This window comes from Chionomys nivalis, chromosome X (assembly GCF_950005125.1).
Source record: "Chionomys nivalis chromosome X, mChiNiv1.1, whole genome shotgun sequence".
Classification (NCBI taxonomy): Eukaryota; Metazoa; Chordata; class Mammalia; order Rodentia; family Cricetidae; genus Chionomys; species Chionomys nivalis.
This window is the reverse complement of record NC_080112.1, coordinates 73,577,954-73,600,403: the sequence shown is the minus strand read 5'-3', so window position 1 is coordinate 73,600,403 and position 22,450 is coordinate 73,577,954. Positions and strand designations below refer to the sequence as shown.

General features: G+C 37.9%; 1 protein-coding gene across 1 annotated transcript in view; it reads left to right on the top strand.

Moving 5' to 3' along the window:
* Abcb7 (ATP binding cassette subfamily B member 7) overlaps positions 1–22,450 on the top strand; it is a 177,144-nt gene that overhangs the window by 96,326 nt on the left and 58,368 nt on the right. The window contains exon 4 of the mRNA XM_057759164.1: positions 21,918–22,037. Within this exon, the coding sequence (XP_057615147.1) occupies positions 21,918–22,037 (120 nt within the window). The remainder of the gene's footprint in view (positions 1–21,917; positions 22,038–22,450) is intronic.

The window sequence follows — 22,450 nt, the reverse complement described above, 5'->3', positions numbered from 1 at the left end:
TTTTGGAGATATTCCCAAGGCAAAATTATCATTGTGGGAGATGACAGCTCCATTTGTCTGAAGATTTTTCACTGAGAGGAGATAAAGAAAGTGGAAGACAGTGATATTGATGATCCTTACCATATGTAGGCTTGGATCAATGTATATGGTTGTGTATTACTTGTATATTTAAAAGCTTGAAGTTAAAATATAGTAAAAGGCTTACAAAAATGGTATAATATCATTTGTACAGTTATTAATTGTGTTAAACTTGGCAGAAGAACACAATGGAGGAAAAACTGCTTACCTGATGACAGCTAAAAAGCTAAGAAATAAAGAAAGGGAGACTGGGAACTAGATATCCCCTCTAACGTCATGCCTACAGACACCTAGGTCCCTTAGGCTTTGCCTCGTAATAGCTCATTAATCTTTGAACTTATCAATAGATTATTCCATCGATGCAGTTAGTGCCATTATATTCTAGTAATCTCAGTAGCACCACCAGCTGAGGACAAAACTTCCAATACCAGAAATCCATTACCTCATTTTGAGTTATTGGCCAATGGGGTGCAATAGACCCCTCCAAACATTATAGGGTATTGCTGATGATTGCCCCCCCAGAACTTGATATTAAGATCCTGTTGCTGAAGGAACCATATACATATATCATAATAAAACATGGAAAAATCTACTCTGTTGGAAGCCTCATTCTTACTGACTAGTGCTGGCAGGTACTATGAATTCTACCAGAGGAGACAAGTAATTATTATGCTTGCCTAACTGTGAACTCTCTGAGGTACAATAATCACTTGTCTGGCAAGATGTACTCATTAGTGCAATTTGGTATAGATGTTATGGAAGTAACCAAACACTTTTTAAAAGATAGCTTTGACGTCCCTTCTACGAGGTGAAACCCACATGGCAAGGCAATTTGCACATATAAACTCACAGAGATTTTGACCTACCAAGGCAGACCAAGTCCCACTGTGGAGGAGGGGAGGTGGGCATGAAGTCCTATCCTTAGCTGAGAGGGAAAGTTAGTTTTCTTCAGTATAATGTTACCTGGTATATCAACCACACTCCAGGGCAGACCCCATACCCAGGAATAGTCAGCTAAAACATTTAGACAGGGCCAGTTTCTTTTTTAAAAAAAAAGAGCGAGCGAGCGAGCGAGAGAGAGAGAGAAAATATGAGGTTGAATAGATATAGGGAAGTGTGGGGAATATTGGTGGGGAGTTGGGGAAGGAGAAGAATATAATCAAAATACATTGTATCAAATCCCCAAAGAATAAATCAAAGCTTTTTAAAGAAATCTCATTTTCTTCTAAGTGGGGGCTTAGGGCACATTCCCAGGTCCAACAATCTCGGTTATCTAGCTGTGGCTACATATCCTAATGAGCTGTGGAAAGAGAGGAGTAATGGGGAAAAGTAGTGAAAGGAGGTTTAATGAATACTTTGGGAGCAGCAGTATATTCAGGATACCAACAGAAGCTTTAGGTTTGACTATAGGAAGAATTGCAATGAAAAGCAAGAAGTATGCATAATAAGTTGGTTCTTGTTTGAGTTTGATTTGGTTGATCATTGTCTCAGTTCTGGATCTACAACATTGTCTGAGGAAGTTGTTACCAGTATCATTACTTAAAGTGATTCATCTGGTTCTCCTTAAATGATTGTTTTATTTCAGGGTACAGCCTCACCTTTATGGACAATTACCCTCATATGAGGCTGTGGAATGGTCTGTTTCAAGCATTGTTCTTTCTTAATCCAAGGTTACTATAGGTTTAGGACAATGAATCTAATGTCTGTGTCTTCAACTTTGAAGGAGGATGAGATGACAAAGTCTTAGGAGTCAGAGACAAAGTGCAGGAGACATAAAATGATTGTAGGATTACCCAACTTTCATCCTGTTTTCAGTTATCCTATGGGCCCACATGAAGATTCAACGCTTATTTTTTTTTTCTTTTTTCCCTTTTTAAAGTAAAAGTAGCTTCTAAGTGCCTGTTAAGACTCAGCACTAGTTTTGCAATGTAATGAGGCTTAAGAATCATTTCCATGTTTTAAATTTGAGGCTATCTAGCTACAAGAAGAAGGCCACATTGGATGCAGTCTCTTAGTGGTGGAGGAAAGCAGATGCACTCCTACTTTCATAACCTTTTAAAATACATTTCTATAACACTCAAGCTATTGCTCTCATGTTAGGGTCATCAGTACTTTTTGTTTTGGTTTTTTATTTTTTAGATGGAGTCTTGCTAGGATACCTAGGCTAGTCTACAACTCCTGATTCTCTTGCTTCTACGTCAAATATTATGTTTTAAAATACTGCTTCTAAATTCCATTGTGAACATTATTTTAGAAAATGAATTTTATAGTTCTTGCTTATATGTATAAGGAATTCTAAAAGAAAAACTGTTAGAATAGCATCAGTTACTTCAGCAACATCTACCCTTTCATTTCCTTTAATTTTTACTTGATTTCTTTTTCATATTCTCCCATCCAAGTACTAACCAGGCCCAACTCTTCTTACCTTCTGAGATCAGACAGGTTTGGGGACATTCAGGGTGATATGGCCGTAGACTCTTTTCCATACTCTATTACACAGTTACTCCTTGGGGTGGGAGGAGAAGGAGGGGGAACTGGGATTGGTATGTAAAAAAATGAATGAGTCAATATTTTTCGTCTTTTAAAAAATCCCTTTATGTGTGTGTGTGTGTGTGTGTGTCTGTATGTCTGTGTGTCTGTGTCCCACGGGATATGTGAAAGTTAAAGGACCACTTGTGGCGTCATTTCTTTCCTTTCACCATATAGGTTCCTGGGATTGAACTCAGGTGTCAGACTTAGTGGCAAGCACCATCTCACATTTTTTCAAAGACCAATTTATCATCATCATCTTAATAATTACATTTCCCAACATTTTTTTAAGAATGTGATGTTAAAAGGGTATGTATGCTATTATTGGCATTATCCACTTTTACTCAGCTGAATTGGGGTGACAATGCATAGTTGATATAAAGGTGATAAATTAGTCTCAAGTTACTGATCTTTTTTCTTCTTTTTTTTTAAAAAGATTTTTATTTATTATGTATATAGGTTTCTTCCTTCATGTATCCTGCAGTACAGAAGAGGACACCAGATTTATTACAGATGGTTGTGAGCCACCATGTGGTTGCTGGGAATTGAACTCAGGACCTCTGGAAGAGCAGCCAGTGCTCTATTCCTCTGAGCCATCTCTCCAGCCACCCTGATCTTTTTTCTTGCTGTAGATAAAACCCATTTATTTTTCAGGATTACTACTGGTTGTCTAATATGAAATAATGAGTGCTTTTGGAAGGTGGTATATTATCTTTTAGGATTTATATGAAGTTCCCGAAATTTATTTTCTGTGGTGCAGCAGGAATATGTTATTTAAAAAAATTTTAAAACTGTTTCTCAGGCTCTAAATGCTTTTTTTGATTTGGTCTCTACTTTTTAAAAAAGACATTTTTCAAACTTTATAGTTTATCTAAACTCTAACTGAAGTCATGTCCTTTACAGCTTAATGGACTCATAATGCATGATTACACAACTTCAGAACCCATTTTGTTAAATGAAGTGGTGACATTTTATGCACTATTAAGCCTACTAGAATAATTTTCCTGCTCTTAACCGTAACTTCTCTGTGTCCTTATTGAAAAAAATTTTGGGGTGTGTTGTAGAAGGTTTTGACAGGAGGGAATGTTTCTAAAGATATGTGGAAACAGGACCCTTTTTCCATTACTCCATCAAGAAAAATAAGGCAGACAAAACTTGTGAAATGGAAAAGTAGTTGAAATGCCCCAGTTTGTGTTATAATGCATTAAATTATATTTATTTTGTGAACATTTGATTGGAAAAAGCGAAGTTTAAAATCACTGCCTCATTCTGTTTTAAAATGCCTTACCAGTATGTGTGCATGTATAAAATAAAACATGGGAACTAGACATTTTTTTTGCCATATTAAGGATTTGAAACAGCTCAGGATGGCAGTTCTTCTGTTTTTGTATACTACGAGCAGTTTTATGTCTGTTACTCTTTGCACAATTAACTGTCTAAAACACAAGTAGTTTGCTGAGCTTTATGAGGTTAATCATAATATAAAAGTACCCTGGGTTGGTTGTATGTTAGTTAGCTTCTGCCCACTCATTGCTGTACAAATTTACTTTAAATTGTATAACTTTTCTCTTTTTGAAATTAATTTTTTATTATTATATATGAATTAATATAAACAAGTAAAAAGAATATAAAAATTTATCAGCTATTCTCTACATTTGAACTACTGTTATTAATGTGTTTGTGTTATTATGTAGCGTGAATAATAAAAACCCAGAGACAGATACTGGGGTTCAAGCTGAAGATCAGAAAAAGAAAGAAGGCAACCACTAGAGAGACCTGTCTCCACAAATCCTCAGACTCTACACTCCCCTGAGTTCCCATCTCTTCCCCTTTATATTCCTCTCTCTGTCCAGCCATAATACTTCTGTCTCCAGCTCCCTACTGCTGGGATTAAAGTGTTGTGATCCCAAGTACTGGGATCACCTTTGTGGGCACTCTGTTTCTATTTTAGACAGAATCAATCTTGTGTAACCCAGGGTGGCCTTGAATTCATGGAGATCTGTCTGCCTCTTTCTCCCAAGTCCTGGGATTAAAGGTATGTGCCACCATTGCCTGGCCTGTATGGCCTACTAGTATGGCTGCTTTGCACTCTACCCTTCAATTAAGCTTTATTTATTAAAACATAAATAATATGCCACTATATTTTCCCTTACTTGTCTAAAATAAATAGAAGGCTATAACTAACAAAGGAAAACTATATAAAATAAGTACAATAACTATATAAAATAAATATATTGTATATACTGTATATACAATATACAGTATATACAGTATATACAATAACTATATACAATAAATATATTGTATATACAGTAAATACATCAGCAGTGTCTAGGCCATTTGCATTTAGCAAATTCAGAGAAAATATTCCATATCGATCCTATCTTGGTGAATCCAGCATTTTGCACCTAATTTACTTTCTATCATAACTTGCTTTCTGCATCTGATAAATAAGGAAAACTGTAACTATCTAGTCTTCAAATCCCTCAGAAACCCAAGAAGGAAATAATATTAACTGAGTAAGAAGGAAGTGCAAGTAAGCAACTTCCAAAAAATGTGAAAAAATGATTGAAACAGCTGGCTGCCTGGCCCAAAATTCCTCTCCAACATTGGTCATCTTTAGCCTACAGGACTAGCATATCTGAGAGACTTTTCTGTGAAGCAGGATATTGTAACAGTGTTTGGCAGTCACTTTCTTTTTCTGTTCTGCTTGTTCACTTAGGGCAATATACTGTCAGCAGTTGAGGCAAGGGCATTTTCTTGCCCAGTGGCTTACTTTTTGCCACAAAGAAAATAAACTCCATGTGGAGTTTCTTGGATACCCATTTTTTTCTCTGAAGTAAATTGGTATTGCAAGAGTAGACATGTCTCACTGTCATTAAAAAAGAACCTATGATATATAATCATCTTAAATATCATATTATATAGGTCTCTGAAGTGTTTGAAGATGACCTGTGTATCTAAAATATATCTTTGTTTGACCTTGATAACATAATATGACTACAAGTTCTATTATAATAGGTGATTAACTACTAACCTGCATTTCCTTAATATCCTAAATATCCTTAATATCCTAAACAGTTGGTAATAATAATTTTCACCAACTAGAAATTTGCATTACATTGTTAAATGAGTTGTATAGGTACTTTGAACAAGAGTAGAAATGTATGTACGGTATAGTCTATCAAAATTAATCTCAAATTTGTATCAATATACAAAATTTGTATACAATATACAAAAATCCAATCCAATACAAAACATTTAAAACTAGCAGTTGCCTTTTAAAATTAGATTCAATTATCTACCTTTTTATCTTATAATATCTATATCCTGCATTTTTTCTTTTCAAAACGAGAACCTTGGATCTAATTTCCTTTTAGTTTTTTTTTCCTGACCATTACCAATGACAACTTGTATCCAGTCACCCTAAACAATGACAAATATCCATAACCCAATGAAAGACCAGAGACCACCCACCTACCTCTTGGGAATGTGGGCATCATTTTTTAAAATTTACTTCCTGTTATCTGTGGGATCTTTAGGGGATCTTGCAAAGAAAGATTTAGGTTTGTTGTAATAAGAGCGGCGGGCTGTGTCCCTGGCACCCAGCCGCCCGCATGGCTTATGCCCAAAATAATTACACGGAAACTGTATTCTTTTAAACACTGCCTGGCCCATTAGTTCCAGCCTCTTATTGGCTAGCTCTTACATATTGATCTAACCCATTTCTAATATTCTGTGTAGCACCACGAGCTGGCTTACCAGGAAAGATCTTAACCTGCGTCTGTCTGGAGTGGGAGAATCATGGCGACTCCTCACTCGGCTTCTTTCTCCCAGCATTCTGTTCTGTTTACTCCACCCACCTAAGGGCTGGCCTATAAATGGGCCAAGGCAGTTTCTTTATTAAATGAAAGTAATTCCTCCATCATTTCCCCTTTTTTTTTCTCTTTTAATTTTTTAATTACATTTTTGTTTTTTTTTGTTTTTATTTATTCTTTTTTAATTAAAATTTCCAACTGCTCCCCGTTTCCCATTTCCCTCCCCTCCTCCCACACATTTCCCCCTCCCCCCACTCCCCTCCCCCATCCCCACTCCTCTTCTCCTCCCCCCAGTCCATTCCCCCTCCCTCTCGATACTGAAGAGCAGTCCAAATTCCCTGCCCTACAGGAAGACCAAGGTCCTCCCACTTCCATCCAGGCCCAGGAAGGTGAGCATCAAAACAGGCTAAGCTCCCACAAAGCCAGTTCATGTATTAGGATCGAAACCTAGTACCATTGTCCTTGGCTTCTCATCCGCCTTCATTGTCCGCCATGTTCAGAGAGTCCAGTTTCAACCCATGCTTATTCAGTCCCAGTCCAGCTGGCCTTGAAGAGCTCCCAATAGATCAATTCCACTGTCACAGTGGGTGGGTGCACGCCTCGTGGTCCTGATTTCCTTGGTCATGTTCTCCCTCCTTCTGCTCCTCATTTGGACCTTAAGAGCTCAGACCATTGCTCCAATTTGGGTCTCTGTCTCTCTCTCGATCTATCGCCAGTTGAAAGTTCCTGTGCCATTCTCCTTGGCCTCTCATCAGCTCTCATTGTCCGCCACATTCCGAGAGTCCGGTTTTATCCCATGTTTTTTCAGTAGCAGTCCAGCTGACCTTGGTGAGCTCCCAATAGATCGGCCCCACTGTCTCAGTGGTTGGGTGCACCCCTCATGGTCCTGACTTCCTTGTTCATGTTCTCTCTCCTTCTGCTCCTCATTATAACCTTGGGAGCTCAGTCCGGTGCTCCAGTGTGGGTCTCTGGCTCTATCTCCATCCATCGCTAGATGAAGGTTCGCACTGCTGTCTCTCCTGGTGCCGAGATCAGATCTCCATGCAGGTTGGGTAGTTCGTAAACAAAGCGCCTACCTTGGTTGGTGCAGGCGGGCCAGTGAGACAAAGGAGGTCTTGCCTGCCTATTTGCCCTGAGGATTTGCCCCCAGCGCCAGACAGACTGAGCTGGATGGTGTTATGTGCCCAAAGAGGAAAGGGGACAGAAGGAAGAAGGGTTCTGGATGCAAGCTGGGTGGGACAAGAAGAGAGAGGCAGTATGGGGGGGTAGAGCCCCTGCAGGGAGCCCGGGGAGTATAGGGAGGGGGATGAGGAACTTCAGAGTTCCCTGTCCAGGGCTGCTTCCGCCTCCGCTGGTCACAAACTCACCGCACTGCTGTCTCTCCTGGTGCCGAGATCAGATCTCCGTGCAGGTTGGGTAGTTCGTAAACAAAGCGCCTACCTTGGTTGGTGCAGGCGGGCCAGTGAGACAAAGGAGGTCTCGCCTGCCTGCTTGCCCTGAGGATTTGCCCCCAGCGCCAGACAGACTGAGCTGGATGGTGTTATGTGCCCAAAGAGGAAAGGGGACAGAAGGAAGAAGGGTTCTGGATGCAAGCTGGGTGGGACAAGAAGAGAGCCCCTTTTTTTGTTTAAACAAAAAAGAAAGGCTTTAACTTTAACATAGTAAAATTACATAGAACAGTTATTAAGCAAGAATTACAGTTACAATATTTATATCTATTTTATCTTTTATCATAACTAATGAAAACTATAACTATAACTAACCATTCTTCAACTCCATCAAAGACTCCAGAAGGATATAATATTACCTAAGCAAACAAGAGATCCAAAAACTAGAAATGACAGAGACATCTCACTGCCTGGACAGTCACCCAAAGTTCCTCTGTACCATTGTGGCATCCATCTTCAGCCTACAGACCCATAGTATCCAGCAGACATTTTCGTCAAGCAGGAAATTCCAAAGACAGTTCAGTCACTTTTTGCTGTGTCTTGCAGAATGTCTCGTAGACTCTTTTATAAATCAGGAACCCCGAAAGATCATCTCACCTTTAGGCAAGTTCAGCAGTCCTCTCTCTGCGGGTTCTTTGTGTCCAGTTTATGCAACAGTCCAGGCAAGAGCAGTTTCTTGCCCAAATGGCTATCAAACTCCATAAGGAGCCTCTTCGATACCCATCATCCTCTTGAAGTAGATTGGTGCTGTCAGGAGCAGATGTGTCTCATTTTCATAAAAAGCCCTAAGTTATTAAAACATTAAATGCCATATTCTGCAGTCTTTGAAAGATATGAAGAATGCCTATCTAGCTGAAATATATCTATGCACATCTAGAAAATCTAACTAACATGACTAAAAGCTTGACAATTATTGATAATTATCCATTAACAACCTATATTCATTACATTTTTAAATGAACTATACAATCACAATACCTTAATCAAGATTAGAAATACATATACACATAACAAAATTGACCTTATAATCCATACCAATGCAAATTATTTATATCTATATCATATCCCCCTTTAAATGTAAAAGAACATTTATAAACCATATTTGGGAACATGGGCGCAGTTTTTTCTCTCCAAACTGCTTCCTGCTGAATGGGGGCGCTGTATTCAGATCTTTCATGGTGTAACCTGTGTGTCAGGGTCATCTCAGTCGGCAGTTGAGTGAAGTAATTTTCTGAAGGTGTTCACAGCAACCTTTCAGGAGGGCGTGGTCTATCATACCATATCGGGATAGACGCAATCCACAGAGTCTTATCCTCTGTGAAAACAAAAGAAGACCCTCTCCAAAGCATCATATCCTTAGACCCATATTCTGAAATCATAATACCCTTATATCCATTCTGGTTTAGCTTGGCAGCCCATATAATGAAATGTCTCTCTGCACTTAGCTCCTTTACAGTCAAAAATTTTAAAGAAAACACAATAATACAAAGAATCCAGACTCTCTGTGAATTTTCCATTTTTACATGGCTTATTTTTATTTTTCTTTTAATCTATAACTATCTGTACTCTGTCTCTTTAATGACTTTATCCCCCTTTTTTTAAGGGCATTAACTTTATTTTCTCTCTCTATTTTTTTTTCTCTCAAGCCTACGTACATTCATCCAACACTGTGACTCATTTAGTGGTCTTTTATGTCTGAATCTGTTTTATTGTGAATCTGTAATTTTTTTACTATCCAGGAGCATTTCTTAAAATATTAAGCATTTCTTAAAAACTTAAGTTGCACCATGTACAGGTAATACGGTACCGCCTGTGTCCTGCCCAGTCTAAACCGTAACTGAGCTGTTATTACAGTAATTACGGTAGTTCCTGCCTGAGACCAGCACAGTTCAGCATGGCGGAGCGAAGCCGCTCCTGCCTCAGAGCCATTTGGTGCCCCTGAGCCACACACAGTTCCAGGCACACAGCAGTCCACATTGCCATCAAGCAAGCCTTAGCACTTTACTCCAAATGATTCATTCAAAAGCTCTGTCTCCCGCAGGAGCCAGACAGAGATCACGATGGCGGCACAGCCCAGAAAGCCGGCATTTTAAAACAGCCAGTTTTTTCCTGTTGCTGAGTCAGGACAATTTCTTTGCGGCATGCAACCCACAAACAGCAAAAAACTGTCTTGAATTTTCTCTCTCTCCTTTTTAAGCCCTCTCAGGTTTTACGTGGAGTTCATTAGCACGTTGGGAGCCACTCTGTTGTAATAAGAGCGGCAGAGCATGAGACTCTTAATCTCAGGGTCGTGGGTTCGAGCCCCACGTTGGGCGCCACTCTGTTGTAATAGGAGCGGCGGGGCTGTGTCCCCGGCACCCGGCCGCCCGCACGACTAGCTTATGCCCCGAAATAATTACATGGAAACTGTATTCTTTTAAACACTGCTTAGGTTAATTGTCTAGTCCTGGGAGAAGTAGCTGTGTCAGTTGTCTAGTCTCTGTATAATGGGAAAATGCAGGGCTTATTTCAAGTTCTGGCTGGAGTAGTCTATGTAGTCTGTGAGGCTGGATCATCTCAGCTAGCCACCTTGAAATTGTTCTGAGCAGTTTGTAGTTCAAAGCCAGTCTTTAGATGTGTTTTTTAGCTTAGTGGTGTTTTCATAGTCCTGGAGGAATCATCATTTTCGGGCCCCATTCTTTTAGAGACTTCAAAGGTCCCAGTTAGGCATGCTCATGGTTCACTGCATAAAACTAATAGAGACTCAAACCCAAAATCATGTACAGAAGGGTAGATGAAACCTTTTTCTAGAATTAGGTAGTACTCTATATGGTCATTAATATCATGACAAAAAATTTAATATATATATATAATTTTATAATTATATATATTAATCTTATTAATTTTATACCTTATGAAAAGCTGTTAAAGAGTCAGTATAAAACCAAAGGATTATGAGGTTAGTAGCAATAAAATAGTCCTTAATTTTTGTTTTTCTTCTACCCGCATATCAGGTGGCTCTTTTGACATGAGACAGAGATTTTGAATTTCACTTTAATAAACATGCTTGGGTTTGGAGACGGAGATAGCCACACTCCAAAGCCAGCTTTAATTTTTGATTGGACTGGGAATATAAAATAGAGCATTTGCATTATATGTCTATAGAGATCAGCAAAAACAAACAGTTGGGAAAATTTATGAAATTTCATCCTGTTGGAAATGTGATATACCAATAGGTCAATTTTCTCAAGACATATTTCTGGATGATTTGTTCTTTTTTTCAGATGTCTCATTTGTCCAGTGGTCTTCAGATTTTCATAGCTGGATGTCTTTATTCTCCTGAAAAGAAAATATGTTTTCCGATCCTAAATTTTGGGAGATTCTCTTTAGCAAGTTATATCTCATCAGTTGAAAAACATTTGTTAGTTTTATGAGTTAGTTTACATTAAATGGTTGTGCTGTTTGATGAACTATAATATCTTCTAATTAAGAGATGTCTCTTGTTCAAATTGAATCTTTATCAATTTTGATGGTGTCCATAGCTTTTCTTCTCCTGTGGAAACAAAAGCCAAATCCCTTCCCCAATGTAAGACATGTCCTGGTTTCCATTTTGAGGTCAGTACATCTTTAAAGTATATTGGCTGATAGTTTTTTCTACTATCCAGTGTCTCTGTACAGTTGTTTTTCCTTTCTCATTAGCATTTAGAAAATTCAAAGTTGATAAAGCATTATGCAATCATTTCTGGGGGTCTTTATCATTCCTTCCTGTTTATATAACATATCCTTTAAAGTTCAATTTGATCTTTCTATAACTTCCTGACCTGTAAGATTATGTTTTATACCTATAATGTGGTTTATATTATAATAAGCAAAAAACTGTTCCATTTTCTTAGGGAAATATGCTAGAACATTATCTGTCTTTATTTGCACAAGTATACCAATGATGGCAGTAACTTCTAGCAAATGTGTGCTTATAGAATCCATCTTTTTCTAACTCAGAACAGTTGCCCATTAAAAACCTGAGTAGGAGGTATCAATGGTATGGTGCACATATTTTAGTTTTCCAAGTTCTATAAAATGGAGTCTATCCACTTGCCAGATTTCATTCCTTTGAGTACCCTTTGGGTTACCTCCTGCAGGTAGTGGTGTTGGTTGTATAAAGAACAAGTAGGACATCTCCTTATAATTTTCTTGCTTATTGTCATGTGATGTGTTTGGGGGCCAGCCTCGATAAAAATACCCTCTTCCAGAGTGGAGGCATGGGAATTTAGAAATATAGTAAAGAATACAAAGATGCAAATGAAAATAATAAACTGCAGAAACATGTAGGATAGTATAGGGAGGGAATTTTTCACCCGTGTTAATTTCCAACTGGTTAATACACCCCTGACCCCAATAATGTAGGAGTTAAACAAAAGACTTCATTAACATACAAATTGAAAGTCATGGGGCACATTGCTCAAGCCCTTGGCTCATTCCCTTGACTCACACCCTAGACCAAGCACTCTGTAGGCAAACCACTCCCTGGTTTGAATCCCAAGTTATTTCCATAAAGGGAACTGGAACTTAGTTGGATCCTTAGACTTTTGTTTTAGGTATTTCCCTATTTCATAAGCATGAGGTCTGGCAACTAGCCACACCTGTTGACAATAGCCTTGATAGAGCAGAACTCTGAGGTACAACTAGTTGGGACCTTTGTTCTAGTTAGAAGCACAATAACCTTGAATGAACTAAAAACAAGTCCCAAACTCTCTGACCTTTGGCCTCGTTGGGCCTCCAACAGTAATGGAAAAGTCTTTTTTTAAAACCTTTGCTATTGACATGATATTTATGAATGAGACGTTCAGCACATTTCCAATCAATAATTGATCAATTTCTGTATTACCTTGTGCAAGAGGACCTGACAGACCCATATAGAATTGTTATGTATATAGGATGTGTTATGTGCTGTGGGATAATGCTTCTGTCCACTGTAAAGATTTGTCACTTATGCTGGCAGGAAGTATGGTTGGGGCAACCAGACTAAGAGAATTCTGGGAAGAGGAAAGGCAGAGACACAGTCACTAGCCAAACAAAGAGGAAGCATATAATCTTGACTTTTGGACAGAATGATTAAGGTCTTTGGTCCACTTAAATTTTCTGATTTGTAACCTGCCTTTCCTGATTTATTTGCATTAGTATAGAATATAGGGGATCCAGTTATTGGTGTGTCCTGTACAATGTGAGAAAGGATCCAGTTAGTTCTCTTTATGAGTTGAATGCTCTTGCTTTTGGGATAGTTGTGGTTAATCTCTTCTAAAACATTACTACAAGCTCTTTGGTGGGGTTCACTTTCTGCCCATAATTTTTCACTTTCATCAATATTAAAAGGTATTACAATTTCTGCTTGTTATATTCCTGCTAATTGACGAAGTCTTAATTTTCCTTTTAGAATTAACTCAGAGACCTTTTCCACATTAGGTTTTAATTTTTGACTTGGTTTATGTGGTAAAAAGATTCATTCCAAGATAATATCATCCATGTGATTAAAATTCCTGTAGGGGAATGTTTGGAGGGTAATATAACCAGAATGCAGTTAAGATTCAGATCCACCTGATCCACATATACCTTATGTAATTTCTCTTCAATCAAAGCCATTTCTTTTAAGCTTCAGCTGATAATTTCCTAGGACTATTTAAGTCCTTATCACCATCTAAAGTTTTTTTTAAATTGATCAGTTCATCAGGTTTTATTCCAGCTGTTCTAAAGCCCACAGTTTCTTGGTTATTAAAAGTCATTGCTTAACCCATACAGGTTTATCTGTCAACCATTTTAAAGGTAGGGCTTTTGGTGCCTTTGGAAGTCAGCAGCTGTTGTACTCTGTTCTTGTACAAATTGAATGATTTGTGACTGTTATTTATAATATCTTGTAATATTTTTCCCAGAAACATGCATTATTTTATAGTATATTTCTATATTGGGGGAATATTAATCTGAGTATTCCATTGCTGTAACAAATCATGTTCCCACACGTTCATTGCTATGTTAGCCACATATGGTTTTAATATTCCTCTCTCTCCTTGTAGCCCTATGCATTCAACTCATCTCATGCTCTGCTTTACCTGAGATAGTTCCAGTCCCTAAAAGCTCAACATTTACATTCTGAAGAGGTCAATTTGGATGCCAAGATTCTTAGGAAATTATTGTTATATCTGTACCCATGTCTACCAAACCTTCAGTGACAATCTCATTTATTCAAATCTTGGTCTTTGTTCAATTATGGAAGTTTGCCAAGATACTTGCTTTATGATTTCTCCTGAATTTTTTGTTCTCTTTTCTGTTCTATAGCTGTTCTATTATCCAATGCAGTGTGGTTTCTTATAATAGGCATTATGTTCTTTAATTGATCTGGGAAGAAGCTTCTTCTATGATAGCAGAATACAACTGAACCAGATTTGCCATAGGGATCTCCAAGAGGCCCCCTCATGGAGTTTTCCAATGGCAAAGGATTACCTTGAATATCCCTTGTTGACCTACCTTCATTAGTCCAATGTCTACTTGCCTTTGCAACATCTTCTGCATAATCCAGAAGGGAGGTGGCATTCTGAGTGAATTATGTTTAGGGGGAAAAAACATTGTTTCTAGGAACACCCTGTTTAAAATCCAAGGTGACTTTGCTAGAATTGAAATACTTGCTATTTCAGTTTTTCTTCAACCCTCTGGAAATCACCTCTCCTTTCCAAGTATCATCATGGTCATCAGATTCATTATTAATTGTATCGTGGATCTATTCCTCCAAAGGTGCTAGCCTTGCCTTTAATTACCTAATTATCCTTTTTCATTGAGAACTAGCATTTTCAAAAGCCAGAGATTCAATTATTATTTTTCTAGTTTCTGAATTTGATGTCATTCTATTTACTGCTGATATCAATCTTGGTAAGAAATTCATGAATGTTTCTTTGAGGCCCTGTATGACTTCAATAAATGATTCATTCTTCTTTCCTACTTCTTCATATTTTGCCCAAGCATTCAAAGCTGCTGCATGGTAAAGACCATCATATAAGGATTGCTTTTCTATAGTACCATAATCTCCTCTAAGAATATGATCTTGGGAGATTTCCATACCTCTAGTTTTGCTCCATTGTTCAATAGTCTTAACCTCTTCTCTGAACTAGCTATGTCATTGTAATTGTGGACCAGGCTCTAAAATAGCTTTGACCAAGTCTATCCAGTATTTAGGGATAATTCTATTGTAAACTGACTGTGAGTTTAACATTTGCTTCACAAAAGATGAATGCATGCCAGAAGAGACTATTGCTTCCTTAAATCTCCTTAAATATAACGTTGGCACAGGAGTCAATTCAGCTCTTATGAGACCTCTAGCATTTGGCAATTCCTTCAAGGTCACTGGATATCTTAAGGTTGGTTGTTTGAAAACCTTAGGCTGTTCCTCACTGTTCTTGTAATGCAATGCTGAAATTGGTTCTCCATTTAAATTCCTCTGTCTGAATTTGAATATCTCTATGATCTGTTTTGTTAAGTTTTTCTAGGGCCTGTATCTTAGCACACAGATTAACCAATATTTTTAATGATAAAACAAAAATGATAATGCTGACACTGTTTACAATTGACATTACATAAATCCCATCTAAATTAGTTATACTCTCATTTAATTATTCCATTTTCAAACTGTGTAGCATATTATTATGCAGAGACTCAAATCCCTCCTTTGTAATGGTTTTCCCTATTTATTAGTGGGGAAAAAAACTCTCCCTTTTAAATAATGCCTTCCTTTAAGAACTCCCATTGTCAGTTTGGATGCTCACCTTACTAGACCTGGATGGAGGTGGGTGGTCCTTGGACTTCCCACAGGGCAGGGAACCCGGATTACTCTTAGGGATGATGAGGGAGGGGGACTTGATGGGGGAGGGGGAGGGAAATGGGAGGTGGTGGCGGGGAGAAGGCAGAAATCTTCAATAAATAAATAAATAAATAAATAGAACTCCCATTGTCTTACCAAATCTACCTAGGATGTTGGTAATGATGTGAGGCTTATTGCTGCTTCATAGAACAGTACAAGCCTGACTGGATTTCAAGGCAGCTAGCTAGTTTGGCAGCAGCCCAAGAAGGGGGTTCAGGGAGAGCCCACCACGAAAGAAAAATGAAAAACCTAGCTGGTAGGATAGTGAGTCCAGCTGCATGTAGCTCCGGCCTCTGCCTGTGGCTGTAAAGCCACAACAAATGACTTTTTCATGAATTTGCACCCCAAGTGTTGGATGCCAGATATAACACAAATAATAAAAACCCAGAGACAGATCTTGGGTTTTTAATTTTGTTTCTATCAAAATGGCCCAGGCATAAACATTGATATAGCTAAATTTTTGTTTCTTTATTCAGTATTTTTAAAATTTTAGTTCACTCTTGTGTAATGTTTCCTTTTTTAATTAAAATTTCATTTTTTCTCAGCATACAAAATAATAGGTTTCATTATAAGATTTTCACATATTTATGCCACTGTAGGTGGCTTGTACTTGTTCTATATGAACTTCTATTCCCTCTCTCACTGGCTCTTTTCCTTTCACCAAGAAATTCTCCTACTATCATATATATAGACCTGTACTCACATAACACATTTATATTTAAATTATTCATTTGAGAAAAGACTTGATATTTGTGGTAGTTGAAAAGAAAATGGCCTCCAAAGAGAGTCACACTATTAGGAGGTGTGATCTTGTTGGAACACACACACACACACACACACACACAGAGAGAGAGAGAGAGTTTCTTACCCCTTCTTTCCATCTCTCTTTTTTCTTTCTGTCTATTTATGTTTATTCCTTTCCTACTTAACTCCTATTCTCCCTCCTTTCCTCCCTCCCTCCCTCCCTCCCTCCCATCCATCCCCCTTCCTCCTTCCTTTCTTCCTGGATCTCATGTATCCTACACTTGACACAGACTCTATAACCAAGCGTGACTTTTTAACTGTTTGTTTCTGTGTTTATTTGTTTGGGCATGGTGAACGCCATGGTGCCTCTATGAAGATCAGAGGACACCTTGCAGAAGTTGGTGATTCTCTTAACTGTGTGGATTCCAGGGATCAAACCCACTTCATTAGGCTTGGTGACAGGTGTCTTTACCTGATAGGCCATCTTGCTTTATATGTAGTTTCTGACTGAAGTAGAAACTCTAAAGGAAGGAACCATGATCTATAAGAGAAAACAGAAAAAGGATTCTGATTAATGTTAGAGGTAACTTCATTGAATAAATGCTTCTGTGTTGCTGAAGATGGTTTAACAGGTTTAAAGACTTGGGGGGAAGGGATAGGATTATATTATTTTAAGGAGCTTTTTTCATAGACACAGAGAACATAGCTTACATATACATACAAGGACATGTTTAGGGAACTAAAAGTCAGCCAGTACCTATTGAACACTAAAAATAATGATAATAATGATAGTATAGTACATGGCTATATGTCAGGCCAAGCAGAACCTTATATTCACTCTATGTTATAGACTTTGTTCTTTAGTCAAAGAATGATAGGATATTGCTTAAGGGTTTTAAACTAAAGCAATGTTTGATTATTGAGTGAATTTCCTAGATAGGGAATAGAATGAATACAGGGAAAAAAGTTAGGAGGCTACTGCAAAGGTTTTTGTTTTGTTTTGTTTTCCTAAGAATGATAACTAGGATTGTATTAGTGATTGGAAATGGAAAGAATTCGACAGATTCAAGAGAGTTTTCAGGTAAAATAGATTCAACTTGGAACACAGTGTTCAGATTATTTTTAGCAGAAGTTCTCAGAAGTGGATTTTTGGGCACAGAGGAAAGAATTATTTTAAAAGCTTGTGTTAGATATGAAATTGCTTTCCAGATATATAATTTCAGCATTTTCCCCACTAATAATATATTTAGTGCTGTATACCCCTACCAGTAAAGAACATCTTTTTTCTTTTCTAGACATTGAGCTATTATTTTATTTTTGAGTGGGGATTGTTTCACCAACTATAATAATATAGTAATTTTAGAAAATTATTATGTATGATCTCCTATTTTGGTTTCAGAAAGTATGAATTTGGGGGACTGGAGAGATAGCTTAGTGGTCAAGAACACTTGATCTACAACCATGAAGACCTGTGTGTGGCCTGCTTTTTCATCTCCCAGTGCTATAGAAAAAGAAACAAGAGGGTTGCTGGATAACATTAACTGCCAACATTGCAGAAAAAAATGTAAATTTCAGGTTTACCTCAAAAGAATAAGGCAGTTAGGGGTAGATTTAGACAGCTTCTTCTGGTCTCCATACATTGGTGTACAAGCACAGACATCCATACATACACCTGGTTCTTACAATTCTCTGATATGGGGTTGGTGAAGATCTTTTCCCATTTAGTAGGCTGCCTTTTTGTCTTATTGATTGTGTCCTTTGCTTTACAGAAGCTTCTCAGTTTCAGGAATTCTCGTTTATTTATTGTTGCTTTCAGTGTCTGTGCTACTAGGGTTATACTTAGGAAGTGTCTCCTGTGCCCATGCATTGAAAGCTACTTTCCACTTTCTCTTCTATCAGGTTGAGTGTGGTCAGATTTATACTGAGGTTCTTAATCCATTTGGACTTGAGTTTTGTGCGTGGCGATAGATATGGGTCTATTTTCATTCTTCTACATGTTGACATCCAGTTATGTCAGCACCATTTGTTGAAAATTGTATAATTTTACCTTCTTTTTCAAAAATCAAGTGTTTATAGGTGTGTGGATTAATATCTGGTTCTTCAATTCAATTCCATTGGTCAATCTGTCTGTTTTTATGCCAATACCAAGCTGTTTTCATTACTGTAGCTCTGTAATAGAGTTTGATGTCAGGGATGGTGATGCCTCTGGATGTTCCTTTACTGTACAGGATTGTTTCAGCTATCCTGGGTTTTTCATTTTTCCATATGAAATTGATTATTGTTCTTTCAAGGTCTGCAAAGAATCATGTTGGGATTTTGATGGGGATTCTGAATGTATAAATTGCTTTTGGTAGGGTTGCCATTTTTATTGTGTTGGTCCTACCTGTCCAAGAGCATGGGAGATCTTTCCATTGTCTGGTATCTTCTTCAATTTTTTTCTTCAAAGACTTAAAGTTCTTGTCAAATGGGCCTTTCACTGTTGCAGGAAGAGCCCGCTGCTTGTTGTCTTGGCCACCCAGCTATTTTACACCCAAATTAATCACACAGAAACTGTATTCATTTAAACACTGCCTGGCCCATTAGCTCTAACTTCTTATTGGCTAATTCTTACATCTTAATTTAACCCATTTCTGTTAATCTGTGTATCACCATGTGACTGTGGCTTACCTGCAATATTCTAACCAGCATCTGTCTCAGACCAGAGATCTGCCACTCTGTCCTTCCTAGCATTCATTTCTGTCTACTCCACCTACCTAAGTTCTGTCCTATCAACTAGGCCAAGGCAGTTTCTTTATTCAGCCAATAAAAGCAACACATAAACAGAAGGACCTCCTACACCATTTCACTTCCTTGGTTAGTGTTACCCCAAGATACTTTATGCTATTTGTGCTATTGTGAAAGGCGATATTTCTCTGATTTCTTTTTCAGCTTCTTTATCATTTGTGTATTGGAGGGCTACTGATTTTTTTTAGTTGATCTTGTATCCTGCCACATCACTGAAGGTATTTATCAGCTGTAGAAGTTCCCTAGTAGAATTTCATATCATCTGCAAATAACAAAAGTTTTATTTCTTCCTTTTCAATTTGAATCCTCATGATCTCCTTTTGTTGGCTTTTTGCTCTAGCCAGAACTTCAAGAACTATGTTAAAGAGATATGGAGAGAGTGGATAGTCTTGTCTTGTTTGTGATTTTAGTGGAATTGCTTTGAGTTTCTCTCCATTTAATTTGATGTTGGCTGTCAGCTTGCTGTATATTGCTTTTATTGTGTTTAGGTATGTTCCTTGTATCCCTGATCTCTCCAAAACCTTTATCATGAAGGGTTGTTGGATCTTGTTGAATGCTTTTTCAGCATCTAATGAGATGATCATATGTTTTTTTTCCAGTGTATTTATATGGTGGATTGCATTGATAGATTTTTCTTATGTTGAATTATCCCTGCATCTCTGGGATGAAGCTGACTTGATCATGGTGAATGATTTTATTTGGATGTGTTCTTGGAATTGGTTTTTCTATATTTTATTGAGTATTAGTTTAAAAATATGTATGGCCTATGTTTCCATGCCACTACTGAATGACTCTTTTAGCAGTATGCAGATGACAAGAGATGAAAGTGAGAAGATAAAGAAAAGTGATTATAAGATGTGTGTGTTTGTGCTGGGTGCTAGCCTTGAACTTTCTGTGTAGTCAAGGATGACTTTGAGTTTCTGATCTTCCTTCCATCACATCTTGAGTGCTGGAATTGGGATTATAGACATGGTCCACTGTGCCTAGTTTTATGTGGTAATAGAAATCAGATCTGGGATCTCTTCATGTTAGGCAAGAACTCAACCAACTGAGCTATATCCCTAGTTCAGAAATGAGATGTTGTCTTTCAAATCTACATGGGTAGTAGAAAAAGGCAAGATCTCTTAAGTAAATTGGCAGAGGGTTGAAGGGGAGGAGAGAGGCAGGGAGGGGAGCAGAGCAATATGTAGAGCTCAATAAAAATATATTTAAAAAGAAGCATAGATAATTCAAATGGGAACAAAAAAGAAATGAGTGACATTGAAAAAGCAGTTGAACTTGCTTCTTTTCTCTCCATTTTTTTTTAAATAAAGTTCTTCATTTATTTATTTTATGTCCCAGCCACAGTTTCCCCTCCTTCCTCTCTTCCCAATCTCCCACCCCCAACCCCCTCTGTTCATACTTGCCAATCCACTCTTTCCTTTCTCCATTTCTGTTCAGGAAAGAACAGGCCTCCCATGGATATCAAAAAATCAAGGCATGTCAATTGCAGTAAGACTAAGCACCTCCCCATATATTAAGGTTATACAAGTTGACCCAGTATGAAGAGTTAAGTCCCAAAAGCCAGTAAAAGAGTCAGAGGCGGCCCCTGTTCCCACTGTTAGGAGCCCCACAAGAGGACCAAGCTACACAACTATAACATAAATGCAGAGTTCCCAGAATGGTCCTAAACAGGTTCCCTAGTTGTCGATCTAGTCTCCATGAGCCACTGTGAGCCCAGGTTAGTTGACCCTGTGAGTTTTCTTGTGGTGTCCTTGACTCCTCTGGCTTCTACAATCCTTTCTCCCCCTCCCCGTTTTCAGCAAGATTCCCCGACCTACACCTAATGTTTGGCTGTGGGTCTGCATCTCTTTCCATCAGTTGCTGGATGAAGCCTCTCTGATGACAATTGAGCTAGGCACTAGTATATGTGTATAGCAAAATATCATTAGGCTTCAGTGTATTGACATTTTCTCCAGTTATGTTTGGTTCTATTTTATGTCTCTGGGTCATCCAGCCTGTGGATCCTGGCACTTGAGTCAGTGTCAGGGGTATGCTTACTCTCCTGACATGGATTTTAGACTCAACTAGTCATTGGTTGGCCACTCCTTCAATCTCTAGGCCACTCTTACCCCAGTATATCCCATTGGCATGGCAGACTATAGGTTGAAGGTTATATAGCTGAGTTGGTTTCCCACTCCCTCCACTTGAAGTCTTGCCTGGTATTAGGAGATGGCCAGTTCAGTCTACATATCTGCTTTTACTAGGAGTTCTAGTTGGGGTCATCCTTAGATTCAGAATGAAAAATATGTCTGTAATGTTTTCATTCATTTTTTAGATATTTATATAATTCTACAAGATTAAAGTTTGGTTGTGGCTAGTGAGAATTTGGTCGATAAAGACATTTGCAATTCCAGGGGCCCACCTGGTAGATCTAAAGAACTGATTCTTGAAAATTGTCTTCTGACCTCCACATACATGCTTTGCCTTGCAAGCACTAACACACACATACAAAACACACATACACACAAAATACACACACAGATATCCAAAATTATGAATGAATGAATGAATGAATGAATATACTATAATAATTTTGTTATATAGGAAAAATGGCATTACTTCCTGCTTACTGCTTTGTTTTCTCTCTTCCCACAGTTAAAAGATGTTGATACTAGGAAAATTATTAAAGCAATGCTTTCTTATGTGTGGCCCAAAGACAGGCCAGATCTACGAGCCAGAGTTGCCATCTCCCTGGGATTTTTAGGTGGTGCAAAGGTAAGAATATGCTTTGTTAAAAGATACTGTAACTTTTTCTAGCAAGTAAATTACTGTCAGTGGAACATGGCCAACTTTTGGGACTTTGCTTATTTTACATAATTGTTCCATTCATTGAGCAGAAACTGTATGATACTAGATTTTTTTTCTGAATCAAAAGTCTGTGTTATCTTAATGGAATTCATTCCTAAAGCAAGTATATAAGATGCAGAAATATTGGTTGTAAGAAAGCATAAATGAAAAAAAAAATAAGAGCCACAAAAACTGAATGCTTTCAGTACACAGACCCCTTTAAGTTTTAAATACATGTGTTCTTTTATTTGTTCATTTTTTTCCCCTGCCCTGAAGTATTTGAGAACATATACAAAATACTATTTTTGGTTGTTCACTGTTGGTATTCAAATGTAAAAGGT